General features: G+C 51.5%; 1 protein-coding gene across 3 annotated transcripts; it reads right to left on the minus strand.

The window, feature by feature from the left end:
- Positions 1 to 742: 742 nt before the first annotated feature.
- SHE (Src homology 2 domain containing E) lies at positions 743 to 16152 on the minus strand. 3 transcript variants are annotated; one of them, XR_014466346.1, is made up of 7 exons: positions 13919 to 16152; positions 11320 to 11446; positions 5701 to 6000; positions 2785 to 2935; positions 2490 to 2609; positions 1489 to 2285; positions 743 to 1136 (listed from the first exon to the last, which is right to left on the minus strand). XR_014466346.1 is itself a non-coding variant. In XM_083167831.1 (6 exons), exons 1-6 carry the CDS (start codon positions 14339 to 14341, stop codon positions 2102 to 2104), a joined length of 1305 nt encoding a protein of 434 aa, XP_083023957.1. In that variant the 5' UTR covers positions 14342 to 16152; the 3' UTR covers positions 743 to 2101. The 3 variants fall into 3 exon arrangements, 1 of the variants encoding a protein (XP_083023957.1); XR_014466345.1 differs by having other exon boundaries at positions 1172 to 2285; XM_083167831.1 differs by having other exon boundaries at positions 743 to 2285.
- Between the last annotated feature and the right edge of the window lie 10711 nt (positions 16153 to 26863).

Genomic DNA, 26863 nt, shown 5'->3' on the forward strand with positions numbered 1-26863 from the left:
CCTGTACCACTATATACCACGGTATTATACACACAGGACTGTACCATTATACACAGCTCACTGACACCTGTACCGTTATATACTACTGTATTATACACAGCTCACTGACACCTGTACCACTATATACCACGGTATTATACACAGCTCACTGAGACCTGTACCACTATATACCACGGTATTATACACAGCTCACTGACACCTGTACCACTATATACCACGGTATTATACACAGCTCACTGACACCTATACCACTATATACCACGGTATTATACACAGCTCACTGACACCTGTACCACTATATACCACGGTATTATACACAGCTCACTGACACCTGTACCACTATATACCACGGTATTATACACAGCTCACTGACACCTGTACCACTATATACCACGGTATTATACACAGCTCACTGACACCTGTACCACTATATACCACGGTATTAGACACAGCTCACTGACACCTGTACCACTATATACCACGGTATTATACACAGCTCACTGAGACCTGTACCACTATATACCACGGTATTATACACAGCTCACTGACACCTGTACCACTATATACCACGGTATTATACACACAGCCTTTCTGGTCCCTGATATATTGCTCTGTGTGTACGGAGCTTTAGGGGTACTTGAGGACCGAGGTTGAGAAGCACTGTGCCAGGGGACTTCCAGGAGTGTGAGTACCAATGAATTAGATCAGATGGAGTAACGGAAGCATCCTACACATGAAAATGGTAAATTTACAAACATTTATTAACTACAGTAGTGTACATTATAATACAAGCACATTCTCTTAGGAACTTTGCATGGAGAGCAGAAACGATATACAGTCCTTTGCCACCTGCTGGTGTCCGGCGTGAACTGCAGCACTGTCCCAGGGTCACTTTATTTCACAAGATGAATTTGTCATTTTAGCTCTGGAGATTTTTGTTTGTTTGTTTTACTTATTTTGAGTGGCTTTAAACCATTGTCACCAACCGCTATGTGCAGCCAGCAGGTTATGTATCATCATTAGGAAACCAAGCAAGGAATTTGTTAATGTCAGGCAGAGCGGTGTGTATTCACTTGATGATGCAAATGCCACCCCCTACCACCTTATAATGTGCCTGCAGGCAGCCGCCCTACCACCTTATAATGTGCCTGCAGGCAGCTGCCCCTATCACCTTATAATGTGCCTGCAGGCAGCTGCCCCTATCACCTTATAATGTGCCTGCAGGCAGCTGCCCCATCACCTTATAACAGTGGTAGCCAACCCTAGCCCTCGAGAGCTACCAACAGTTCACATTTTCCAGACAACCTAGCTGCTGCACAGCTGCACTCATTAATCACTGACACATTTTAAAAGATCCACAGATGGAGCTAATTAGCTCACTTGTGATTCTGTGAGGAGACCTGCAAAACATGCACTGTTGGTAGCTCTCGAGGACTAGGGTTGGCTACCCCAGCCTTATAATGTGCCTGCACGCAGCTGCCCCACCACCTTATAACATGCCTGCAGGCAACTGCCCCACCACCTTATAATGTGCCTGCAGGCAGCTGCCCCATCACCTTATAACGTGCCTGCACGCAGCTGCCCCATCACCTGAACTCTCTGAGCCGAGTACACACCTAAACTTGTATCTGTCCAATCTATGCGGTGGGAACAAGAGTTAGGTAATGTATGGAAGCATATGAGAATGAAACATTTGCTCCCAAACACCAGAAGACAGACAATGGTCTCCCAGACAAAATGGATAAATCCACTAGATTTAAGAAATATATCCAAACAATTGTTTTTATCTATTTTCCTCATTTGGGTGCGAATGGTTTATTGACATATGCTCCCACACATTGCCAGAGCTTTGTTCCCACCGAGCTAAAGCTTTAGCAGTGTACCCACTGGGGGTGGGGGCATTGAGGTCAAAGTGGTGCCCAAGTTTTTCCTGCATTGCAGCAATTTGAGTCATTATCATGAAAATCCAGAAGTAGCGCTAAGCCAGTTGCTGACCCAAGGCAGAGGGGGGGGATGGAAAGTTTTGGATAGTACCGCCAGAAGCGCGGTGGCCGCAGGTGTGCAGACAGGGGGATCCCAAGAAGGATGGGGCCCGCAGAACTCAGTGGATTCTGGGCACCGGATACAATAGGCTCATGTGTTCTGCCCCCTTGAAGGGCAGCTTTTGGCTGGAGTAGTAATGGACCACCTCCGGGATGCTGCAGAAGACGCCACTCGTCTGATTCAAAGTGAACTTGTTGTCTTTAGTTTGTGCCACGATAATATGGACGCAGCCCTGACTAGTCCTGCAGGGAGGTAGAAGAAGGTTTTAGGGTGCATCATCCAAAAGCAGTTTAGCAATAACAGGCAAGGAGGGCCAACATAAAATAACTCCACACAAACTACACCCCCCGCCCCCCCTTCCTCAGCAAGCCTTAAAGAGGGTATGCTATACCACATGCCAGCCACCAGAAGGCTACACCAGCCGAGCACAGATTAAATCTACTCACTTCAGGGCAATGGAGTATTTGCTGTTGCCAGATTCGCTGTTGCGCAGTAGGTAGCTGGCCTCGCGACAGGACTGCAACCTGCTCTCTGCCTCAGCGCGGGTCACGGCTCCGTGGTACCAACTGTGGCCAGAAGAGGGAGCAAAAGAACACAATGAACTGCAAAACAGCCGGAAGATATGCAACAGGCCTCAGACTGCGCGGACCTGATCAGCAGCAGCAAAGTGCTCAATACAGACAGAATAGGGAAATAATGAAAATGCATGAGAAATGGATGAGCATGCAGTCACAACCCCACCTCTGCTTCTCCAGGGGGACGCTTGGGTCCACTTTGTCACTGTGTTCTGGCTGGGGCTGCTTCAAGACCTTTGCTGTCCAGCTTTTCTGGCGCTGGTGCAGTCGGGCGACCTCCTCTTTCACCGGGCAGCGTTCGCTGCTTTCGAACTGGACTGCAAGCCGCAGGGAGCAATAGGAGAAGAGGTGTGAGGCACAGACTCTGTTCTGATTGTAGAGATCTCCAGTTAATATACATAGATACACCTGGATGTAATACGGCAGCCGTACAATCAAACGGTTTGCATCTTTAATGAAGGATGGGTGGTGCTCCTCTACCTAGGTTCATTCTGCTACAGCCAACTTTAGGGCAGCCGTTTTTAAGCTGTGCACTGCAGCACCACGGTGATCCGGTCCCACTACATGGTCACTGGTTACGAGCTGCCTGTTCCCAAACCTTCCCCAATGATTTACTGCCAAGAGCCTAGACCCATCTCCAGGTATTCATTTATCCCTGCAGAGCCAACTCATTGTAAGCAGTGCCTCTGCTCCGCCCCTCCCACCCAAGACCACCATTTGCCTAGCCTCATGCTCTAGTAAGGCATCATATTGACATCAGATGATGTCAATATGTAAATTCTGGAAGGGTCCCATCTACACGACGGTATACATGAGAGTGAGTGTGTGTGTGGTGTGTGTGTGTGTGTGTGTGTGTGTGTGTGTAAAAAGTCATTCTAATTTGATTTCCAGCCCCTTGTGCCATAATAATGGTGATCATCTTGGAACCAGCAAGCTAACAGTAACCAGTAAGCTGAAAGTAATGGGATGAACCATGAAAAGGTTATTTGGTACTCTTTACCTAGCACAGCGCCCACGATTTTGATCGTGGGCATCGCAGGTAAAAAAATCGCGGGCATCGCGGCCATTGAATGCACTAAAAATCAGGTGCGACGCGACCGACGCGATGCCCGCGATTTCTCATAGGGAACAATGTTAAATGTCTCAATTGACCCGATTTTCATGTTCAATGCCTCAATTGACCCGGAAACAATGTTAAATGGCCCACAGAGGCCAAATAGCCACCCTGAAGTGTGAAATGGCCCCCACAATTGTTAACGCCACCCCACGATCAACGTCAACCCGAAGCGTGGCGAGCGCAGCGAGCCCGCGAGGGGCGTCGGTACGCGTCCTACAACTTTTTCATACCCCCACTATCCACATCGGCGTGGAGTTCAGAATAGAATAGTGTGGCGAGCGCACGCGCATACCTGTGAAGCCCGCGAAGGGACACGTTTACCTGTGAAGGTATCCGCTGCGCTCGCCACGCTTCGGGCTCGGTGGCTCGCTGCGCTCGCCACACTATTCTATTCTCAACTCCACGCCGACGTGGATAGTGGGGGTATGAAAAGGTCGTAGGACGCGTACCGCCGCCGCTCGCCACACTTCGGGTTCACGTTGATCGTGGGGTGGCGTTAACAATTGTGGGGGCCATTTCACACTTCAGGGTGCCTATTTGTCCTCTGTGGGCCATTTAACATTGTTTCCTATGGAAAAATCGGCTCAATTGAGGCATTGAACAGGAAAATCGGGTCAATTGAGACATTTAACATTGTTCCCTATGGGAAATCGCGGGCATCGCGTCGGTCGCACCCGAATTTTTAGTGCATTCAATGCCCGCGATGGCTGCCGTGATAAGTAAAGAGTACCCAATAAGACTAAAGACAGAGTGGAAGTCTTCTTGAGGGGGACAATGTAATAGATCATATTAATAATTATTTCTGCTCTGTATCACTGCTGAAAGAGAGGGGAAGGGGCCACAGTTAAGTTGCAAGTATGGCCACAGTTAAGTTGCAAGTATAGTCAGAAAACTGAGGGAGAGACAAGTACATTTACAGAGGAGAAAGTCCTCACAGAACTCTCAAAACTGAAAGTGGATAAATCAATGGGGCCAGATGGGACACATCCAAGGATACTAAAAGAGCTTACAGGGGAGCTGGTAAAACCAATAACAGAATTATTCAACCAGTCACTAGCTACTGGAGTAATCCCAGAGGACTGGAAAACAGCAAATGTAGTCCCACTGCACAAAAGTGGAAGCAAGGAAGAGGTAAGCAACTATCGACCAGTGAGCCTCACATCAGTAGTAGGGAAATAAAACAAAGAGTTGTAGAATATCTCAAAACCAGCAATTTACAGGATCCAAACAGCATGGGTTTACTGGGGGAAGATCATGTCAAACAAATCTTATTGACTTTTTTGACTGGGTGACTAAAGAAATAGATCAAGGTGGGGCTGTAGACGTAGCTTATCTAGACTTTAGTAAAGCTTTTGACACGTACCAGGAAAGACTAAAAGATCTTAATATGTATACTTTGGAGCAGAGAAGTGAAAGGGGGGACATGATAGAAACATGATTGGGATAGGCATACTGATATCCTTACAAAAAAATTAAGGATCAAATATGGTTTGAGGTAACAAAAGGGGCAGACTAGATGGGCGTAGTGGTTCTTATCTGCCATCACATTCTGTGTTTCCTCTATAAAGCGCCATGCACTCGCACAAGCATCTCCACCTCCCCAACCAGCCAACGCTTCTCAGCATTGTGTGGTACATGTATGTAATGTCTGACTATAGTACTGTGCCACAACGTGCAAAGCATTTATCCCACAAGTTCCTGTAATCAGGAGGTGGTCTAGTGTGTCCTCTAAGTGAGCAGTTGTGACCATTACTCAGATGAGCCATTCCTACAGAGAGCCTTGTACTGTAGGTCAGGTAAGTGATTGCCTTGCACTGTAGGTCACAATCGCGATGAAAGAGCCGATGCACAAAGCAAAGAAACATGTTGGTGGCCCCAACAAGAACAATGTAGTAATACAGAAGAGCCATTGGTGGTCCAGGCGGCCACGTCTATGGGTAAGGCAGGGAAATAATCATTTCTCACCTGAAAGGGCTCTTACAATATGCTCCTTTTTCCACTCCCATGGCTGCTCGTATTCCTCTGCCGGCCTCTCATCATTCTCAGGCCGAGTCCCATCCATAGCCCGCTGCTTTTTCTCCTGTCCCTCTCCTTCTAGGTCTGTCTTGGGGGGCTCGTAGGGTGTGTCGTACAGCTGTGGTGGCTTTCCCAGGAGCTCCTGGCAGCCCTGCCTCTTGGTCTCTATCTTCACATCGCATGAGGAGCCCAGTTCCAGCAGCAAGAGCTCGGTGATCAGTTGGTCCTTGGATCCCCTGCGCCGGATCTCTGAAATGCACCAACAACGTATTTACAATAGGAAGAGTCGTTTATGCATGTGTCGTACTGCCATCATACTGGAATATGGAGCGCGGTTCCAATGTAACAGATCATGTTCCAGCGATTATCCGGCTGTTCTAGTTACACATGTATCTTGTGGTTCTTGCCGTTTTCACATAGAGGTCACACAAACCTAGGTAAGTGGGGACATATTTTATGCAGCTGTAGGATTCTGACATAGGGGCCCCTTTACTATGGATTGCATGTACAATACGATCTGGGTGGAATCTTGATTTGTAATATGTGATCGCAACGTTCAACATTCAGGGAATACTTAATTGAGGATAACCCACCCCCTTCCATGGGAAGTTAGCTGCAACTACTACATGATAAATGATCTAACCACTTACAGCCTGTAGGTGGCGCCACACAACAATATTATACCCAAAACTTTAAGGCAGGGGTCTTCAACCCATGGCCCGCGGGCCACGAGTGGCCCACGGAGCTGATCTCAGTGGCCCTCTGCCCACCGGCCAGCCATGCACAGGATTTTTTTTTGTTTTTAAGTAAAAGAAAACGCTGCCGAGGGAGGCAGGGTAATGGAGTCCCCCCGGGTGCCGCCTACCCGATTTTTCATTGGCTGCAGGCAGGGCAGAGGAATGGATCCAGCGCGGCTGAGGGAGGAGGAGGCACGTCTGGTGGGAGCTGGGGAGTTGGGACCCGGCGAAGCTGCAGGAGGAGGCGACGCAGCTGGGGGGAGCAGGGGACCTGGTGTAGGAACTGCAGGAGGAGGAGGCACAGCTGGCGGAGGGGACCCGGCGAAACTGCAGGATGAGGAGGTACAGCTGGCTGGAGCAGGGGACCTGGCAAAGCTGCAGGCATTACTGGGGGCATTGTGTGTGGGGCATTACTGGGGGCATTGTGTGTGAGGGGCACTGCTGGGGCATTGTGTGTGAGGGGCACTGCTGGGGCATTGTGTGTGAGGGGCACTGCTGGGGCATTGGGTGAGGGGCACTTCTGGGGCATCATATGTAAAAGCAGGTGTACTGCTGGCATTATGGTCTGTGGCATAATGGGCATCAGTGTGGGGCATAATGTGCAATGGGCATAATTTTGTGTGGATTAATGTGTAGTGGGCATCACGGTGTGCGGCATAATGTGTAATGGGCATTACGGTGTATGACATAATGTACAACAGGTATTACGGTGTGTGGCATAATGTCTAATGGACACTATGGTGTGATGCACAATGTGTAACAGTTTATATTGATTTAAGTAGCCTTTCATTGTTTGGGCTTGATCTGTGAGGCATACTAGTTCACTGTGTTGGGCCTTCATGCTTATATGTCACTGTGCAGCCTTCAGTCAACTTAAGCGTGTGAGGACAAAGACCATTCCTGCGGTAACCAATGTCTGGTCATGCAGGTTGCAAAAGAGGTGTCAGGTAATTGTTTTCCTGCTAGTTCACACTCTTTAAAATTAGACCACGCCCTTATAATTAGGCCACACCCCTTTTTGTTTGGGAGCGCGCCTACGGCGCGTGCAATTTATTCAATATCAAATTATATATGGGGGCCACATATTTCACTGTTTGCACTGGATCCCAAATTGGCTGCTGATGACTATTGGGGTGTGTGTGGTGGGGGGGTTTGTGCTGAGTATGGGCGGCTGTGCCAACTATCTATGAAGGACTGTGCTGATGTTATAGGGGAGCTGTGATTCTATGGGGCTGTCCGAAATACCGCAGTAGAGTTTAGTGGCCCTCGGGCTTCACTGGATTTTTTTAGGTGGCCCACGTTGTCTTAAAGGTTGAAGACCCCTGCTTTAAGGTCTCTTGTATTTAAAGAACATCATGGAGAATTATTAAACTTTTTAAAAACATTATTATCTCTTTGTCCACCCTTTAGTAGTTCATATAGCGTAGTCATCTTCCCGGACGTTTTCGGCAGAATGAGCCCGGCTGCTTGTGAAGTTGGGCTGGTTCTGCTGAGATCTCCTGTTCAAAACTGTCAGGGAAGACAGCATTGAATAAGGCCCCCACAGCCCAATCGGGAGATGGCTGTGGGTGATGGACTACCCCCCCATATATGAATGATGTGTTGCCTTTGGAGGGCCCATGACTCTAGAGCCCCCGATACCCTCCAGCTCTTTCACCATAACAAAGCCGCAGGCACCACACTGGGATTTCTGATGGCTTGTGTGCAGAGTCACTGCCAGCACAGGTCACATGGCGAGAGAGGGGGCGTGCAGGTTTGCTCGACAGGCAAAATAACGTATCGGTGATATAAAGAGAAACCTTACAATACATCCTGCCAATATCTGGACCTGCTTCACCACAACAATGTGCAAAGCAAGTTCAGGGACATAACGATCAATGGGGCTTTTTATTTGGGACGGGACTGCATGACATCATAGAAAGCAGACGCAACCCCAAAAGATGGCCAACACTGATGGCTTTGCAGAGCCAGAGGGCAGCTGGTATTGTGCAGGCGCTTCGCTGTATAGCAAAGTGCTCGGTAAATATTGCAGGTGCATCGCAAGGCAGGATTCAGTGTGCAAGGCGGCTACTGCTGGGATTGTGCTGAATCAGGCCCATTGTTCATCTAATAATACAGCTACCCCTTACTATACAGAAGTCCCGCTCAGTCATGTATAAACCCTGCTGTAAGACATAAGCAATGTTCTCCCCAATGCAGCTGACATGTGCATGTATCCCGGGGAGAACACTGCAGAAGCATATATCAGTGTAGAGTTTATTAACAGCGGGCTCTCTGCAGAATACCACATGAAGTGTTTATTTCCACAGTAACATTCTGTACCGAAAACACGCAAGTCAGAATTGGCAAGAACCCTCTGTATGATGAAGGTGCTGGCGTTACTCCTGAATACAGTACAGCAAGATAAGACAAGGATACGAATCCATTCTTCCCGGCTGCATCCACCCATTCTTACTCCCCACCCATGTACCACTGCTGGAGCCTGTACAGCTGGCTATCCTGTTCTCATGGCGCCATGGCAACAAGGCCCATCCTGTTAGCCGCCATGGCTTCCTGTCGGCGCATTTAGCCGTCCACAATAGGAAGCCAGCCCGAGAGGCAGGATGCAGACATGGGAAGTTACACCCAAGCCCAGAAAAGGGGGCAAAGAGTTTGGAAAATACCTTTTAATTAAAATGGAGATGGGCCCTACGCACGCTGGGCAGTCACACAGATCCGGGTAAATATGCAACGCAGTGAGCACACATTACTGCAGCCATACTCATAACATTTACATCGGTCATACCGGAATCCGCTGTGACATCAGTAGAGCAGGAGAACTTTACACTAAGATGTATCGCCCCTAATCATGTCAGGCATCAATGACACCAGCGGCGGGCAGGAGAGCATGCTGTTCTACTGCCTCAGTATATTCCACCTACCAGATAATACAAGCACCAGCGGCGGGCAGGAGAGCATGCTGCTCTACTGCCTCAGTATGTTCCACCTACCAGATAATACTAGCACCACCGGCGGGCAGGAGAGCATGCTGTTCTACTGCCTCAGTATGTTCCACCTACCAGATAATACTAGCACCAGCGGCGGGCAGGAAAGCATGCTGTTCTACTGCCTCAGTATGTTCCACCTACCAGATAATACTAGCACCAGCGGCGGGCAGGAAAGCATGCTGTTCTACTGCCTCAGTATGTTCCACCTACCAGATAATACTAGCACCAGCGGCGGGCAGGAAAGCATGCTGTTCTACTGCCTCAGTATGTTCCACCTACCAGATAATACTAGCACCAGCGGCGGGCAGGAAAGCATGCTGTTCTACTTCCTCAGTATGTTCCACCTACCAGATAATACTAGCACCGCCGGCAAATTCTGTACAGGCTTTTGAGAATGGTATTGACCCTTGGAATATATATATATATATATATATATATATATATATATATATATATATATATATATACATATACATATACACACACACACACCGTAGTAACATACCCTACAACATCTCTGACATATAAACTGGTACAGATGAGGAAAGTAGGCGTGGCCTCAGGAAAGGGGGCGGGGCACCTCAGCACTGCTAAAGAAACCCACACTGGGATTTCTATTTCACGTGGTACGTTGCTATGGACAACCCATGTGAAATAGCAGTCACATCTTAGAAAATTTCCGGTACTTGTGTACTATCATGGCGCCCATCGCATTACAGACCATAAGGCTTGCGATTGGCACCCGATGGCATACAATTTAAAATTGTATACCATTGTATATGGCATACAATGCAATGCGATTTTAAATTGTATAAGCCCCTAATGGGGGCTTACAATGTTAAATGCACCCCCACTATGAACGTGAACCCGAAGCGTGTCGAGCGGCGACCTTTTGATACCCCCACTATCCACGTCAGCGTGGAGTTTATTTTATATAGTGTGGCGAGCGCAGCGATCCACCGAGCCCGAAGCGTGGCGAGCGGAATACATGTAAAGTTATACGCGTCCGCTCGCCACGCTTCGGGCTCGCCACACTATATAAAATCGACTCCACGCCGATGTGGATAGTGGGGGTATGAAAAGGTCGGAGGACGCGTACCGCCACGCTTCGGGTTCACGTTCATAGTGGGGGTGCATTTAACATTGTAAGCCCCCATTAGGGTGCTTATACAATTAAACAACGAATAGGGGGCTTATACAATTTTAAATCACATCGCATCACTGTGCATCGGGTGTATGGCATGCGATGCGATTATATGTTGTGCGACCAAATATCATGGGCGCTGTGCTAGTACCGAATGTCCTGCACTGCATCTGATAGAAAGCCCAGTTTCTGGTTCTGACCAGAAATAAACAATACTGTTCCAGCTACAACGGTACAGTTGTGGCTCTATATGCAACAATGTTAATTGGTTAAAGTCCCACATGGCTGATGAGGGAGGGGGGTATCCACTTCTAGGGACACAGTGGAGAGAGGGGCAGGAAACCAGTGTTTCCTCCTGGAGGGAGAGATAAGGCTGGAGTTTGGGAAAGCAGCACATAGTCACAGCTACAACTACAGGGTCATGAACTTCAACCCCCCCCCCTATGGAGAGAACAGCCCAGGGGGCGGGGCCATCGCAGTAATAGTGATGACAGTGTACCTTCCTGGACCTTTGGCTGTGAAAGGGTTAACACAAACCGCAGGACCTGCTTCCTTCTCCTCTGTTTTTTCCACCCTGCAGAGGGCAGAGGTGATGGAAAAAGTCCTACACAACAAGTGCTAGTGTAGTGGGGCAGATGATTGTGTGCTAGTTACTGGGACTGGCCTTTCAGCCTCACACACGTCCTGGCCAAACTCTTACCAGTGATCATCTGCTGGGCATCATAAGGCTCCATGTAGCCGTCGTTCTCCCCGACCCTCTCCAGGTCGCGTTGCTCTTTGGTGCGCGTAGCATCATAAGGGTCAGCGTAGTCCTCCAAGATGATGATCTGCGTTGGAAGAGGAGACAAAGGATGGTAAATGTGGGAGACGTTACTCACGTGGCTATAAATGACCCTGCATACAATATTTGGGTTGGGATCATTTGGTCTACAGTCATTAGGTTGAAACCATTAGGTCAACATGGGAAAAGGTCGACATGGTTCTAGGTCAAAAGGTCATTAGTTCGACAATGTCTAGGTCAACATGGGATTTTTCACCTGAATGTCAACACAGTCGACATGGACACAGTTTAAAGTGCACCACTGCGCTCGCAATGCTTTGGGCACGGTGCCTCGGTGCGCTCGGCACACTATTTTATTCTCCCACCACGCCCTAGTGGATGGTAGGGCATAAAATACCACCTGTCGGCACATGTCGGCTCAAAAAACAGTGAAAACCCCCATATGACCTTTTCACTGTCGACCTAGACAAAGTCGAACTAATGACCGGTCGACCTTTTCCCATGTCCACCTAATGACTGTCTACCATAATGCTGTAGTGTAGACCAAATGACCGCATCCCACAATATTTATGGGAAATGATCCCAGTCAGTTCACTAGGAATTAGTAATGTCAATTTGTGCCTCAGGCCTCAGTTCCCAGTGAGTGGGAGGACCAATCAGACTCCCCAATGGCCACAATTGTTGTTTCCCATTAGTTGTCCTACAGAACGATCTAATGATGGTGATAAAACTGTTCCCTCAAAGGTTAATTACTGTGAAACACTACTGAATAAGGGGCCCATTTATCAAACCATATTTGCGGCTAAATCCCGTTTAGCCGCAAATACTAAGTATCCCCTAAATGTATCATAGGGGGGACGCAGCAGGAATCTCCAATCCCTGCTGCGATCCTCCCTGCAGCGCCGCCAGCCACATCCCCCATAGGTTTCTATGGGGGATGCGAAGCTGCCCGATGTATCAACATCGGGCAGCCCGGCATCGCACCCCTGGGCTATCGCCATTCTGGGATGGTGATAGCCCATTGTAGCCTATGGCTACACATCGCACTGCCGAGCAGGGTAGTGCGGTAAGAGGGGTCGGGGGTCAGCGCATAACCGCGCATGCGCTGACCTCCCAGCTTCCGGCTTAGCACTTCGCAGGGACGGGCTCCTTTTGGAACCCTGTCCCTGCAGTGCCAGGGATGATACATCCCAGTGATCTGATCGCATTTTACAATGCGATCCTGGGCGGTAATATTCCGCCCAGATCGCATAGTAATTGCGATCATAATAAATGTGCCCCTAAATGAGATCTCCAAGTACATACAGTATTACTTTTGGAAGAAGCAATGTTCCTGCTTAACGTCCTATTACACAGTATAAATCCTGTACGCCAGGCTGTGGCACCCCATATACAATGCAACGCTATTATTATGTAGTACAATGTCCTCATACATTCAGCACGTGTGCATTACTGTACAATCCACTCACTGGTAACGACAGTGATAGTAGTTAGAAAGAAAGACTGACTGACTGTAGAATACACAGGTTCCCAAACTCAGTCCCCAGAACCCCAAACACTGCATGTTTTCCAGGCTCATTTAAAATATGTCACTGAGTAATGAGTACACCTGTGCACCTGTAAGGCAACCTGCAAACGTGAACAGCTTGTGGTCCCAAGGAATAAATTGAAGAATCACTTTAAGGCATCTATGGATTTATCTGTCCAAACTGTCTGGTGGGAACAAAAATCTGGTAATGTATATGAGCCAATGACAATCAGCATTTGCTCCTAAATGCTGGAAAATAAACAAAAACAATTGCTTGGATAAATTTGTTACATTATATTGATTTGACCAATCCCTGTGACTGAACATTGTCTGTTTTCAGCGTTTGGAAGTCAATTTTTAATTGTCATTTGCTCCCGTACATTACCATATTCTTGCTCCCACAAGATTGGACAGATAAATCTGTAGGTGTTTCCCCAGCTTAATAGGCACCCTCAAAGCTGGGTACACACTAGTAGATATATTTGGAGATCAATCAACCTGCAGATATATATACAGACTGTTCGGGCAGTGTGTTCTCCATACACACTGCCCAATCCGTCGCGACTGACATCACAAATGGGCAAGATCATTTGTGATGTCAGTCCGGATGGATCGCGGCGCTGCTGTATGGGCAGTCGGTACACAGAGTGCGATGCTCTGCTATGTCTGATATACAGCACATGGACCTTTAATTACGGTACCCCTTGCCATGCTTCAGGACACGGCTGCACTCGGCACACTTTACCATCCATATATGGTAAAGTATGATACAGTAAAAAAAAATAAAAAAAAAAATACCCCAAAAACTGTCGACATTTTCATGTGTCGATCATTATTGCCATGTTGACCTTTTGCTTGCATTGACCTTTTATCTATGTCGACCATATGGTGTTGACCTATCGCTACCATTTCAGCTGGAGTGCTATTCCTTCTACTAGAGATGTATAGATAAATTAAACGCCCAATACATACGTGACCTTACGCACTCACCGTTTCCTCCTTGACCCCTTTCTCCTTCTCTTGTCCCGGTTCATTGGTTTCCTGGAAATTCCTTCCATTCTTCTCCTGCAGGTTGGGATCCACCTTGATGAGGCGGTTAATGTATGTGCTGTGTCCCTTTGGGGCCCGGAGAGCACCAATTTCATCCCTGGAATTTTTTCGGCTCTTGCCCGGTAGGAGACTCTGCAGGCCCTCTCTGGACAGTCGGCTATCCTTCAGTCCTTTGCCCTGCCCCTCGGACGACGAGTTCTTGCGATTCTTCATGGTGGAGCCTTGGGGCACCGCAGAATCTGTGCAAGAGTTTTTGCGGGAGGCCCCGACTTTAGGCAGTGTTTTGGCCCCCGGGAGCCCAGGCTTAGCTCTGTCCGAAACATTCTTAAGTGTCAAAGGGAGCTCCTTAAACCATTTTGCCATGACCAAAGCCAAGGGCCGCAGGGGCCCCAAGATGTCACGCTGCACTATCCAGGGGTTCCCAGTATCCAGTGACTGATACTTGCTTCTCTGGCCCCCACCGCTGCTAGATTCTCTAGATTTATTTTTGACGTAGGGTCAGGGGCTTTTCTGGATTGTGGCTGTCCCAGCCTGCTCTTCAAAGTGGGAACCAGGACCAGACTTCTCCGTGCAGAGAGTATTTTGATTATGTCCTGGGTCAGCCTAGGAAGAATTAACAGCGGTAGAGGTTCAGGGTTGGTGTGTTTGCAGGTTATTCACCAAATGGGAGGCGTAGAGAGGTCAGGACACGAGGTGGTCTACAGAAGATCTTCTGGGGTCCTTAGTAGAACCTCTGGATGTTTCCCAGATAAGAGAAGGCTTGTCACACTCTGGACAGAGTCTCGGCAATCACACAGTATAGAAAGAGGGGCAGAGAGGTCTTTGGCTGTTAGCAACATGTACATCTAACAATAGGCGGATCAACAGCCTCAAAAACAGATATGTGTGTGATTTGCTTTCCCAGTCACGTCAGGCAGCTCTTCCAGCCATTCCCAGGGGAGAGGATGTACACTTCCTCCATGGCTCAATGGGAGGCGGTCTCTGCCTCTATGGACTATACTCAAGTCAACTTTTGTCAGACTGATGTACAAAACAAGGGGGCAATGTAATAGGATGAGAGATTCTGAAAGTGAGAGATTTGGTAAGAAATCTCCAGTTTTTTGTAAAGCGGCAATCAGCTACACTGCAAAACCAGTTTAATTTTGACGTGTAAATGATTGCCGCTTTAAAAGAGTTGGAGATTTCCTACCAAATCTCTCATCCTATTAAATTTCACCCCGAATCTCTGTAAATCCTTTGCTAATATAGAGTGCGGAGGCATTTTCTGCCCTCTCGCTGTGGTAATGGGGGGTCCTCTATTACTCTAGTAAGGGGCCAGTCTCTGTCACCCCCTGGTAATGGGGGGGGGGGGGGGCTGCGTCATACTTTCCCTATCACACTCTGGTAATGGGAGGGGGGCAGTTTCCCAGTCACCCTGCCTTTGCCACCCCCTGCAGTCTGTCAGTCTCCTGCCTCTGTCACCATGTGGTAATGTGAGGAGCGGGGCATCCTGTCACGCCCTGGTAATGGGGGGCAGTCCGTTTGTGTCCTGCCTCTGCAGCCCCCTGGTAATGGGGATAGGAAGGCAGTCTCTTACACAGTGGTAATGGGGGGGGGGGGGTCTGTCAGTGTCCTGCCTCTCTCACCGTCTGGTAATGGGGGGGGGGGTTCTGTCAGTGTCCTGCCTCTCTCACCGTCTGGTAATGGGGGGGCACTGTCAGTCTCCTGCCTCTGTCACCATGTGGTAATGTGAGGAGCGGGGCATCCTGTCACACCCTGGTAATGGGGGGGCAGTCTGTTCGTGTCCTGCCTCTGCAGCCCCCTGGTAATGTGAGGAGGACGGCAGTCTCCTCCGTGTCCTGCCTCTGCAGCCCCATTCTGGTAATAGGGGGGGTCTGTCAATGTCCTACCTCTGTCTTCCCCTGGTAATGGGGATAGGGGGGGGGGGGGGGCAGCCTGTCGGTATCCTGCCTCTGCCCCCATCTGGTAATATGACGAGCGGGTCAGTCTGTCACCCCCAGGTAGGCGGCAGGATCTCAGTGTCCTGCCTCTGTCACCCCCAGGTAATGCGGGGTGGGCGGCAGGGTTCTCAGTGTCCTGCCTCTGTCACCCCCAGGTAATGCGGGATGGGCGGCAGGGTTCTCAGTGTCCTGCCTCTGTCACCCCCAGGTAATGCGGGATGGGCGGCAGGGTTCTCAGTGTCCTGCCTCTGTCACCCCCTGGTAATGCGGGATGGGCGGCAGGGTTCTCAGTGTCCTGCATCTGTCACCCCCTGGTAATGCGGGGTGGGCGGCAGGGTTCTCAGTGTCCTGCCTCTGTCACCCCCTGGTAATGCGGGATGGGCGGCAGGGCTCTCAGTGTCCTGCCTCTGTCACCCCCAGGTAATGCGGGGTGGGCGGCAGGGCTCTCAGTGTCCTGCCTCTGTCACCCCCTGGTAATGCGGGGTGGGCGGCAGGGCTCTCAGTGTCCTGCCTCTGTCACCCCCAGGTAATGCGGGATGGGCGGCAGGGCTCTCAGTGTCCTGCCTCTGTCACCCCCTGGTAATGCGGGATGGGCGGCAGGGTTCTCAGTGTCCTGCCTCTGTCACCCCCTGGTAATGCGGGGTGGGCGGCAGGGCTCTCAGTGTCCTGCCTCTGTCACCCCCTGGTAATGCGGGGTGGGCGGCAGGGTTCTCAGTGTCCTGCCTCTGTCACCCCCTGGTAATGCGGGGTGGGCGGCAGGGTTCTCAGTGTCCTGCCTCTGTCACCCCCTGGTAATGCGGGGTGGGCGGCAGGGCTCTCAGTGTCCTGCCTCTGTCACCCCCAGGTAATGCGGGGTGGGCGGCAGGGCTCTCAGTGTCCTGCCTCTGTCACCCCCTGGTAATGCGGGATGGGCGGCAGGGCTCTCAGTGTCCTGCCTCTGTCACCCCCTGGTAATGCGGGGTGGGCGGCAGGGTTCTCAGTGTCCTGCCTCTGTCACCCCCTGGTAATGCGGGATGGGCGGCAGGGCTCTCAGTGTCCTGCCTCTGTCACCCCCTGGTAATGCGGGATGGGCGGCAGGGCTCTCAGTGTCCTGCCTCTGTCACCCCCTGGTAATGCGGGGTGGGCGGCAGGGTTCTCAGTGTCCTGCTCTGTCACCCCCTGGTAATGCGGGGTGGGCGGCAGGGTTCTCAGTGTCCTGCCTCTGTCACCCCCAGGTAATGCGGGGTGGGCGGCAGGGTTCTCAGTGTCCTGCCTCTGTCACCCCCTGGTAATGCGGGATGGGCGGCAGGGTTCTCAGTGTCCTGCCTCTGTCACCCCCTGGTAATGCGGGGTGGGCGGCAGGGTTCTCAGTGTCCTGCCTCTGTCACCCCCTGGTAATGCGGGATGGGCGGCAGGGCTCTCAGTGTCCTGCCTCTGTCACCCCCTGGTAATGCGGGGTGGGCGGCAGGGCTCTCAGTGTCCTGCCTCTGTCACCCCCTGGTAATGCGGGGTGGGCGGCAGGGTTCTCAGTGTCCTGCCTCTGTCACCCCCTGGTAATGCGGGGTGGGCGGCAGGGTTCTCAGTGTCCTGCCTCTGTCACCCCCTGGTAATGCGGGGTGGGCGGCAGGGTTCTCAGTGTCCTGCCTCTGTCACCCCCAGGTAATGCGGGGTGGGCGGCAGGGTTCTCAGTGTCCTGCCTCTGTCACCCCCTGGTAATGCGGGGTGGGCGGCAGGGATCTCAGTGTCCTGCCTCTGTCACCCACTGGTAATGCGGGGTGGGCGGCAGGGTTCTCAGTGTCCTGCCTCTGTCACCCCCTGGTAATGCGGGGTGGGCGGCAGGGTTCTCAGATTCCTGCCTCTGTCACCCCCTGGTAATGCGGGGTGGGCGGCAGGGTTCTCAGTGTCCTGCCTCTGTCACCCCCTGGTAATGCGGGGTGGGCGGCAGGGTTCTCAGTGTCCTGCCTCTGTCACCCCCTGGTAATGCGGGGTGGGCGGCAGGGTTCTCAGTGTCCTGCCTCTGTCAACCCCTGGTAATGCGGGGTGGGCGGCAGGGTTCTCAGTGTCCTGCCTCTGTCACCCCCTGGTAATGGGGGTGGGCGGCAGGGTTCTCAGTGTCCTGCCTCTGTCACCCCTGGTAATGCGGGGTGGGCGGCAGGGATCTCAGTGTCCTGCCTCTGTCACCCCCTGGTAATGCGGGGTGGGCGGCAGGGTTCTCAGTGTCCTGCCTCTGTCACCCCCTGGTAATGCGGGGTGGGCGGCAGGGTTCTCAGTGTCCTGCCTCTGTCACCCCAGGTAATGCGGGGTGGGCGGCAGGGTTCTCAGTGTCCTGCCTCTGTCACCCCAGGTAATGCGGGGTGGGCGGCAGGGTTCTCAGTGTCCTGCCTCTGTCACCCCCTGGTAATGCGGGGTGGGCGGCAGGGTTCTCAGTGTCCTGCCTCTGTCACCCCTGGTAATGCGGGATGGGCGGCAGGGTTCTCAGTGTCCTGCCTCTGTCACCCCCTGGTAATGCGGGGTGGGCGGTAGGGTTCTCAGTGTCCTGCCTCTGTCACCCCCTGGTGATGCGGGGTGGGCGGCAGGGTTCTCAGTGTCCTGCCTCTGTCACCCCCAGGTAATGCGGGGTGGGCGGCAGGGCTCTCAGTGTCCTGCCTCTGTCACCCCCTGGTAATGCGGGGTGGGCGGCAGGGCTCTCAATGTCCTGCCTCTGTCACCCCCTGGTAATGCGGGGTGGGCGGCAGGGCTCTCAGTGTCCTGCCTCTGTCACCCCCTGGTAATGGGGGGTGGGCGGCAGGGCTCTCAGTGTCCTGCCTCTGCAGCCCCCAGGTAATGGTGAAGGAGGGGGGGGGGGGCTGGAAAAGGAGGCTCTCGGTACCGGAGGACAGTCACGGGGCTGTCGGATACCTGTATACTGATAACATCCGTGATGCAGTTGCAGTCAGAGCGAGGCCGTTGACGTACTACTACTACGAGTCCGACGAGCTGACTGGTTGCAGTGACGTCACCGCCCGGGCCGGCCAATCCCACGTCACGCACGCGGCTTCAGAAGAAGGCGGGGAGATTGGCTGGGCTGGCTCGCGCGCACTGTGTGGAAGTTTTGGCGGGAAGGGTCCCGACTGCCTCCCAGTCCTAGTCCCAGGGCGGCGGGGGGTCTCCAAGAAGGAAGGATAGTGTTAGTGTAGTTTGAGGTGAGGGGTGCGCAGCGTGGCCCCAGACGTCAGTCACAGCATTCCATATACCCAAGTATGCTTTTGTTATGGGGTGTAGGTGCTTGGTGATGCATGTGGTTGCTCAGCATATGGGATCCCGTGTGAGGGGCATTTGGCTTTGAGCAAGTATATAGCGGATGCGGGCTACCTCATATAATACAGCTGGTGTTATAGGTGGGGGGGGGCTATGCCTCATGTAATACAGCTGGTGTTATAGTTGGGGGGGCTATGCCTCATGTAATACAGCTGGTGTTATAGGTGGGGGGGGGCTATGCCTCATATAATACAGCTGGTGTTATAGGTGGGGGGGGGGCTATGCCTCATGTAATACTGCTGGTGTTATAGTTGGGGGGGCTATGCCTCATGTAATACAGCTGGTGTTATAGGTGGGGGGGGGCTATGCCTCATATAATACAGCTGGTGTTATAGGTGGGGGGGGGCTATGCCTCATGTAATACAGCTGGTGTTATAGTTGGGGGGGCTATGCCTCATGTAATACAGCTGGTGTTATAGGTGGGGGGGGGCTATGCCTCATGTAATACAGCTGGTGTTATAGGTGGGGGGGGGCTATGCCTCATGTAATACAGCTGGTGTTATAGGTGGGGGGGCTATGCCTCATGTAATACTGCTGGTGTTATAGGTGGGGGGGCTATGCCTCATGTAATACTGCTGGTGTTATAGGTGGGGGCTATGCCTCATGTAATACAGCTGGTGTTATAGGTGGGGGGCTATGCGTCATGTAATACAGCTGGTGTTATAGGTGTGGGGGGGGGCTATGCCTCATGTAATACAGCTGGTGTTATAGGTGGGGGGGCTATGCCTCATGTAATACAGCTGGTGTTATAGGTGGGGGGGGGGGACTATGCCTCATGTAATACAGCTGGTGTTATAGGTGGGGGGGGGCTATGCCTCATGTAATACAGCTGGTGTTATAGGTGTGGGGGGGGCTATGCCTCATGTAATACAGCTGGTGTTATAGTTGGGGGGGCTATGCCTCATGTAATACAGCTGGTGTTATAGGTGGGGGGCTATGCCTCATGTAATACAGCTGGTGTTATAGGTGGGGGGGCTATGCCTCATGTAATACAGCTGGTGTTATAGGTGGGGGGGCTATGGGTCATGTAATACAGCTGGTGTTATAGGGGGGGGGGGGCTATGCCTCATGTAATACAGCTGGTGTTATAGGTGGGGGGGGGCTATGCCTCATAAACAGCTGCTGGTATAGGTGGGGGGGGCTATGCCTCATGTAATACAGCTGGTGTTATAGGTGGGGGGGCTATGCCTCATGTAATACAGCTGGTGTTATAGGTGGGGGGGGGCTATGCCTCATGTAATACAGCTGGTGTTATAGGTGGGGGGGGGGCTATGCCTCATGTAATACAGCTGGTGTTATAGGTGGGGGGGCTATGCCTCATGTAATACTGCTGGTGTTATAGGTGGGGGGCTATGCCTCATGTAATACAGCTGGTGTTATAGGTGTGGGGGGGGGCTATGCCTCATGTAATACAGCTGGTGTTATAGGTGGGGGGGCTATGCCTCATGTAATAAAGCTGGTGTTATAGGTGAGGGGCTATGCCTCATGTAATACAGCTGGTGTTATAGGTGGGGGGGCTATGCCTCATGTAATACAGCTGGTGTTATAGGTGGGGGGGGGCTATGCCTCATGTAATACAGCTGGTGTTATAGGTGGGGGGGGCTATGGGTCATGTAATACAGCTGGTGTTATAGGGGGGGGGGGGGGGGGGGCTATGCCTCATGTAATACAGCTGGTGTTATAGGATACAGCTGCTGCTCATACAGCTGCTGGTATAGGTGGGGGGGGGCTATGCCTCATGTAATACAGCTGGTGTTATAGGTGGGGGGGCTATGCCTCATGTAATACAGCTGGTGTTATAGGTGGGGGGGCTATGGGTCATGTAATACAGCTGGTGTTATAGGTGGGGTCTATGCCTCATGTAATACTGTTGGTGTTATAGGTGGTGGGGGGCTATGCGTCATGTAATACAGCTGGTGTTATAGATGGTGGGGGGCTATGCGTCATGTAATACAGCTGGTGTTATAGGTGGGGGGCTATGCCTCATGTAATACAGCTGGTGTTATAGGTGGGGGGCTATGCCTCATGTAATACAGCTGGTGTTATAGGTGGGGGGGCTATGCTTCATGTAATACTGCTGGTGTTATAGGTGGGGGGCTATGCCTCATGTAATACAGCTGGTGTTATAGGTGGGGGGGGCTATGCTGCATGTAATACTGCTGGTGTTATAGGTGGGGGGGGGGGGCTATGTGTCTTGTAATACAGCTGGTATAGGTGGGGGGCTATGCCTCATGTAATACAGCTGGTGTTATAGGTGGGGGGGGGGCTATGCCTCATGTAATACAGCTGGTGTTATAGGTGGGGGGGCTATGCCTCATGTAATACAGCTGGTGTTATAGGTGGGGGGGCTATGCCTCATGTAATACAGCTCGTGTTATAGGTGGGGGGCTATGCCTCATACAGCTGGTGTTATAGGTGGGGGGAGGGGGCTATGCCTTATGTAATACAGCTGGTGTTATAGGTGGGGGGGCTATGCCTCATGTAATACAGCTGGTGTTATAGATGGGGAGGGGAAAATGCCTCATGTAATACAGCTGGTGTTATAGGTGGGGGGGCTATGCTTCATGTAATACAGCTGGTGCTATAGGTGGGGGGGCTATGCGTCATGTAATACAGCTGGTATAGGTGGGGGGCTATGCCTCATGTAATACAGCCGGTGTTATAGGTGGGGGGCTATGCCTCATGTAATACAGCCGGTGTTATAGGTGGGGGGGCTATGCCTCATGTAATACAGCTGGTGTTATAGGTGGGGGGCTATGCCTCATGTAATACAGCTGGTGTTATAGGTGGGGGGGCTATGCCTCATGTAATACAGCTGGTGTTATAGGTGGGGGGGGCTATGCCTCATGTAATACAGCTGGTGTTATAGGTGGGGGGCTATGCCTCATGTAATACAGCTGGTGTTATAGGTGGGGGGGGGCTATGCTTCATGTAATACAGCTGGTGTTATAGGTGGGGGGCTATGCCTCATGTAATACTGCTGGTGTTATAGGTGGGGGGGGCTATGCCTTATGTAATACAGCTGGTGTTATAGGTGGGGGGGCTATGCCTCATGTAATACAGCTGGTGTTATAGATGGGGAGGGGGAAATGCCTCATGTAATACAGCTGGTGTTATAGGTGGGGGGGCTATGCCTCATGTAATACTGCTGGTGTTATAGGTGGGGGGCTATGCCTCATGTAGTGCAGCTGGTGTTATAGGTGGGGGGCTATGCGTCATGTAATACAGCTGGTGTTATAGGTGGGGGGGGGCTATGCCTCATGTATACAGCTGGTGTTATAGGTGGGGGGGGGCTATGCCTCATGTAATACAGCTGGTGTTATAGGTGGGGGGGGCTATGCCTCATGTAATACAGCTGGTGTTATAGGTGGGGGGCTATGCGTTATGTAATACAGCTGGTGTTATAGGTGGGGGGCTATGCGTCATGTAATACAGCTGGTGTTATAGGTGTGGGGGCTATGCCTCATGTAATACAGCTGGTGTTATAGGTGTGGGGGCTATGCCTCATGTAATACAGCTGGTGTTCTAGGTGGGGGGGGGCTATGCGTCATGTAATACAGCTGGTATAGGTGGGGGGCTATGCGTCATGTAATACAGCTGGTATAGGTGGGGGCTATGCCTCATGTAATACAGCTGGTGTTATAGGTGGGGGGGGCTATGCGTCATATAGTACAGCTGGTGTTATAGGTGGGGGCTATGTGTCATGTAATACAGCTGGTATAGGTGGGGGGCTATGCCTCATGTAATACAGCCGGTGTTATAGGTGGGGGCTATGCCTCATGTAATACAGCTGGTGTTATAGGTGGGGGGGCTATGCCTCATGTAATACAGCTGGTGTTATAGGTGGGGGGCTATGCCTCATGTATACAGCTGGTGTTATAGGTGGGGGGGCTATGCCTCATGTAATACAGCTGGTGTTATAGGTGGGGGGGCTATGCTCATGTAATACAGCTGGTGTTATAGGTGGGGGGGCTATGCCTCATGTAATACAGCTGGTGTTATAGGTGGGGGGGCTATGCTTCATGTTAATACAGCTGGTGCTATAGGTGGGGGGGGGGGCGCTATGCCTCATGTAATACAGCTGGTGTTATAGGTGGGGGCTATGCCTCATGTAATACTGCTGGTGTTATAGGTGGGGGGGCTATGCCTCATGTAATACAGCTGGTGTTATAGGTGGGGGGGCTATGCGTCATGTAATACAGCTGGTGTTATAGGTGGAGGGGGCTATGCTTCATGTAATACTGCTGGTGTTATAGGTGAGGGGGCTATGCGTCATGTAATACAGCTGGTGTTATAGGTGGGGGGGGGGCTATGCCTCATGTAATACTGCTGGTGTTATAGGTGTGGGGGGGGGGGCTATGCGTCATGTAATACAGCTGGTGTTATAGGTGGGGGCTATGCCTCATGTAATACTGCTGGTGTTATAGGTGGGGGCTATGCCTCATGTAATACAGCTGGTGTTATAGGTGGGGGGGCTATGGGTCATGTAATACAGCTGGTGTTATAGGTGGGGGGGCCTATGCTTCATGTAATACAGCTGTGTTTATAGGTGGGGGGGGCCTATGCTTCATGTAATACAGCTGGTGTTATAGGTGGGGGGGCCTATGCTTCATGTAATACTGCTGGTGTTATAGGTGGGGGGCTATGCCTCATGTAATACACCTGGTGTTATAGGTGGGGGGCTATGCCTCATGTAATACAGCTGGTGTTATAGGTGGGGGGGGCTATGCTTCATGTAATACTGCTGGTGTTATAGGTGGGGGGGCTATGTGCATACCTCCCAACTGTCACGATTTTAGAGGGACAGTCCCGATTTTCGGGTCCTGTCCCGCTGTCCCACCCGCGGCAGGCATTGTCCCGCTGCGGGGGTGGCAGTTGGGAGACCCCCCAATCTAGTAGAATAGACGCTGTGCGCATGCGCACAGCGTCTATTCTCGTATGAAAATGAGGTTGCGGCTAATTAGCATAAACTGCGCCCTCATTTGCATACACTCCGCCCCTTTTCGGGCGCTTCGCCGCGCGAGTGTCCCTATTTCTTCTACTGAGAAGTTGGGAGGTATGTATGTGTCTTGTAATACAGCTGGTGTTATAGTTGGGGGGGGGGCTATGCTTCATGTAATACTGCTGGTGTTATAGGTGGGGGGGGCTATGCCTCATGTAATACAGCTGGTGTTATAGGTGGGGGGGCTATGCGTCATGTAATACAGCTGGTGTTATAGGTGGGGGGCTATGCCTCATGTAATAGGTTGCGGCTAATTAGCTGGTGTTATAGGTGGGGGGGCTATGCTTCATGTAATACAGCTGGTGTTATAGGTGTGGGGGGCATGCCTCATGTAATACAGCTGGTGTTATAGTTGGGGGGGCTATGCCTCATGTAATACAGCTGGTGTTATAGTTGGGGGGGGCTATGCCTCATGTAATACAGCTGGTGTTATAGGTGGGGGGGCTATGCCTCATGTAATACAGCTGGTGTTATAGGTGGGGGGCTATGCCTCATACAGCTGGTGTTATAGGTGGGGGGAGGGGGCTATGCCTTATGTAATACAGCTGGTGTCATAGGTGGGGGGCTATGCCTCATGTAATACAGCTGGTGTTATAGATGGGGAGGGGAAAATGCCTCATGTAATACAGCTGGTGTTATAGGTGGGGGGGGGCTATGCCTCATGTAATACAGCTGGTGTTATAGGTGGGGGGGCTATGCGTCATGTAATACAGCTGGTGTTATAGGTGGGGGGCTATGCCTCATGTAATAGGTTGCGGCTAATTAGCTGGTGTTATAGGTGGGGGGGCTATGCTTCATGTAATACAGCTGGTGTTATAGGTGTGGGGGGCTATGCCTCATGTAATACAGCTGGTGTTATAGTTGGGGGGGCTATGCCTCATGTAATACAGCTGGTGTTATAGTTGGGGGGGGGCTATGCCTCATGTAATACAGCTGGTGTTATAGGTGGGGGGGGCTATGCCTCATGTAATACAGCTGGTGTTATAGGTGGGGGGCTATGCCTCATACAGCTGGTGTTATAGGTGGGGGGAGGGGGCTATGCCTTATGTAATACAGCTGGTGTCATAGGTGGGGGGGCTATGCCTCATGTAATACAGCTGGTGTTATAGATGGGGAGGGGAAAATGCCTCATGTAATACAGCTGGTGTTATAGGTGGGGGGGGGGGGGGGCTATGTCTCATGTAATACAGCTGGTGTTATAGGTGGGGGGCTATGCGTCATGTAATACAGCTGGTGTTATAGGTGGGGGGCTATGCGTCATGTAATACAGCTGGTGTATAGGTGGGGGGGCTATGCCTCATGTAATACAGCTGGTGTTATAGGTGGGGGGGGGGGCTATGCCTCATGTAATACAGCTGGTGTTATAGGTGGGGGCTATGCGTCATGTAATACAGCTGGTGTTATAGGTGGGGGGCTATGCGTCATGTAATACAGCTGGTGCTATAGGTGTGGGGGCTATGCCTCATGTAATACAGCTGGTGTTATAGGTGTGGGGGCTATGCCTCATGTAATACAGCTGGTGTTATAGGTGGGGGGCTATGCGTCATGTAATACAGCTGGTGTTATAGGTGGGGGGCTATGCGTCATGTAATACAGCTGGTGCTATAGGTGTGGGGGCTATGCCTCATGTAATACAGCTGGTGTTATAGGTGGGGGGGCTATGCCTCATGTAATACAGCTGGTGTTATAGGTGGGGGGGCTATGCGTCATGTAATACTGCTGGTGTTATAGGTGGGGGGGCTATGCGTCATGTAATACAGCTGGTATAGGTGGGGGGGCTATGCCTCATGTAATACAGCTGGTGTTATAGGTGGGGGGGGGCTATGCCTCATGTAATACAGCTGGTGTTATAGGTGGGGGGACTATGCCTCATGTAATACAGCTGGTGTTATAGGTGGGGGGGCTATGCCTCATGTAATACAGCTGGTGTTATAGGTGGGGGGGCTATGCCTCATGTAATACAGCTGGTGTTATAGGTGGGGGGGGGCCATGCGTCATGTAATACAGCTGGTATAGGTGGGGGGGGGGGGCTATGCTTCATGTAATACAGCTGGTGCTATAAGGTGGGGGGGCTATGCCTCATGTAATACAGCTGGTGTTATAGGTGGGGGGGGCTATGCCTCATGTAATACTGCAGGTGTTATAGGTGGGGGGGCTATGGGTCATGTAATACAGCTGGTGTTATAGGTGGGGGGGGCTATGCCTCATGTAATACAGCTGGTGTTATAGGTGGAGGGGGCTATGCTTCATGTAATACTGGTGTTATAGGTGGAGGGGGCGTATGCTTCATGTAATACAGCTGGTATAGGTGGGGGGGCTATGCCTCATGTAATACAGCTGGTGTTTATAGGTGGGGGGGGCTATGCCTCATGTAATACAGCTGGTGTTATAGGTGGGGGGGGGGCCATGCGTCATGTAATACAGCTGGTATAGGTGGGGGGGGGGGGCTATGCTTCATGTAATACAGCTGGTGCTATAAGGTGGGGGGGCTATGCCTCATGTAATACAGCTGGTGTTATAGGTGGGGGGGGGCTATGCCTAATGTAATACTGCTGGTGTTATAGGTGGGGGGGGCTATGGGTCATGTAATACAGCTGGTGTTATAGGTGGGGGGCTATGCCTCATGTAATACAGCTGGTGTTATAGGTGGAGGGGGGGGCTATGCCA

The sequence above is a fragment of the Crinia signifera genome, chromosome 12 (genome assembly GCF_055691185.1).
Source record: "Crinia signifera chromosome 12, ASM5569118v1, whole genome shotgun sequence".
In the NCBI taxonomy this organism is placed as follows: Eukaryota; Metazoa; Chordata; class Amphibia; order Anura; family Myobatrachidae; genus Crinia; species Crinia signifera.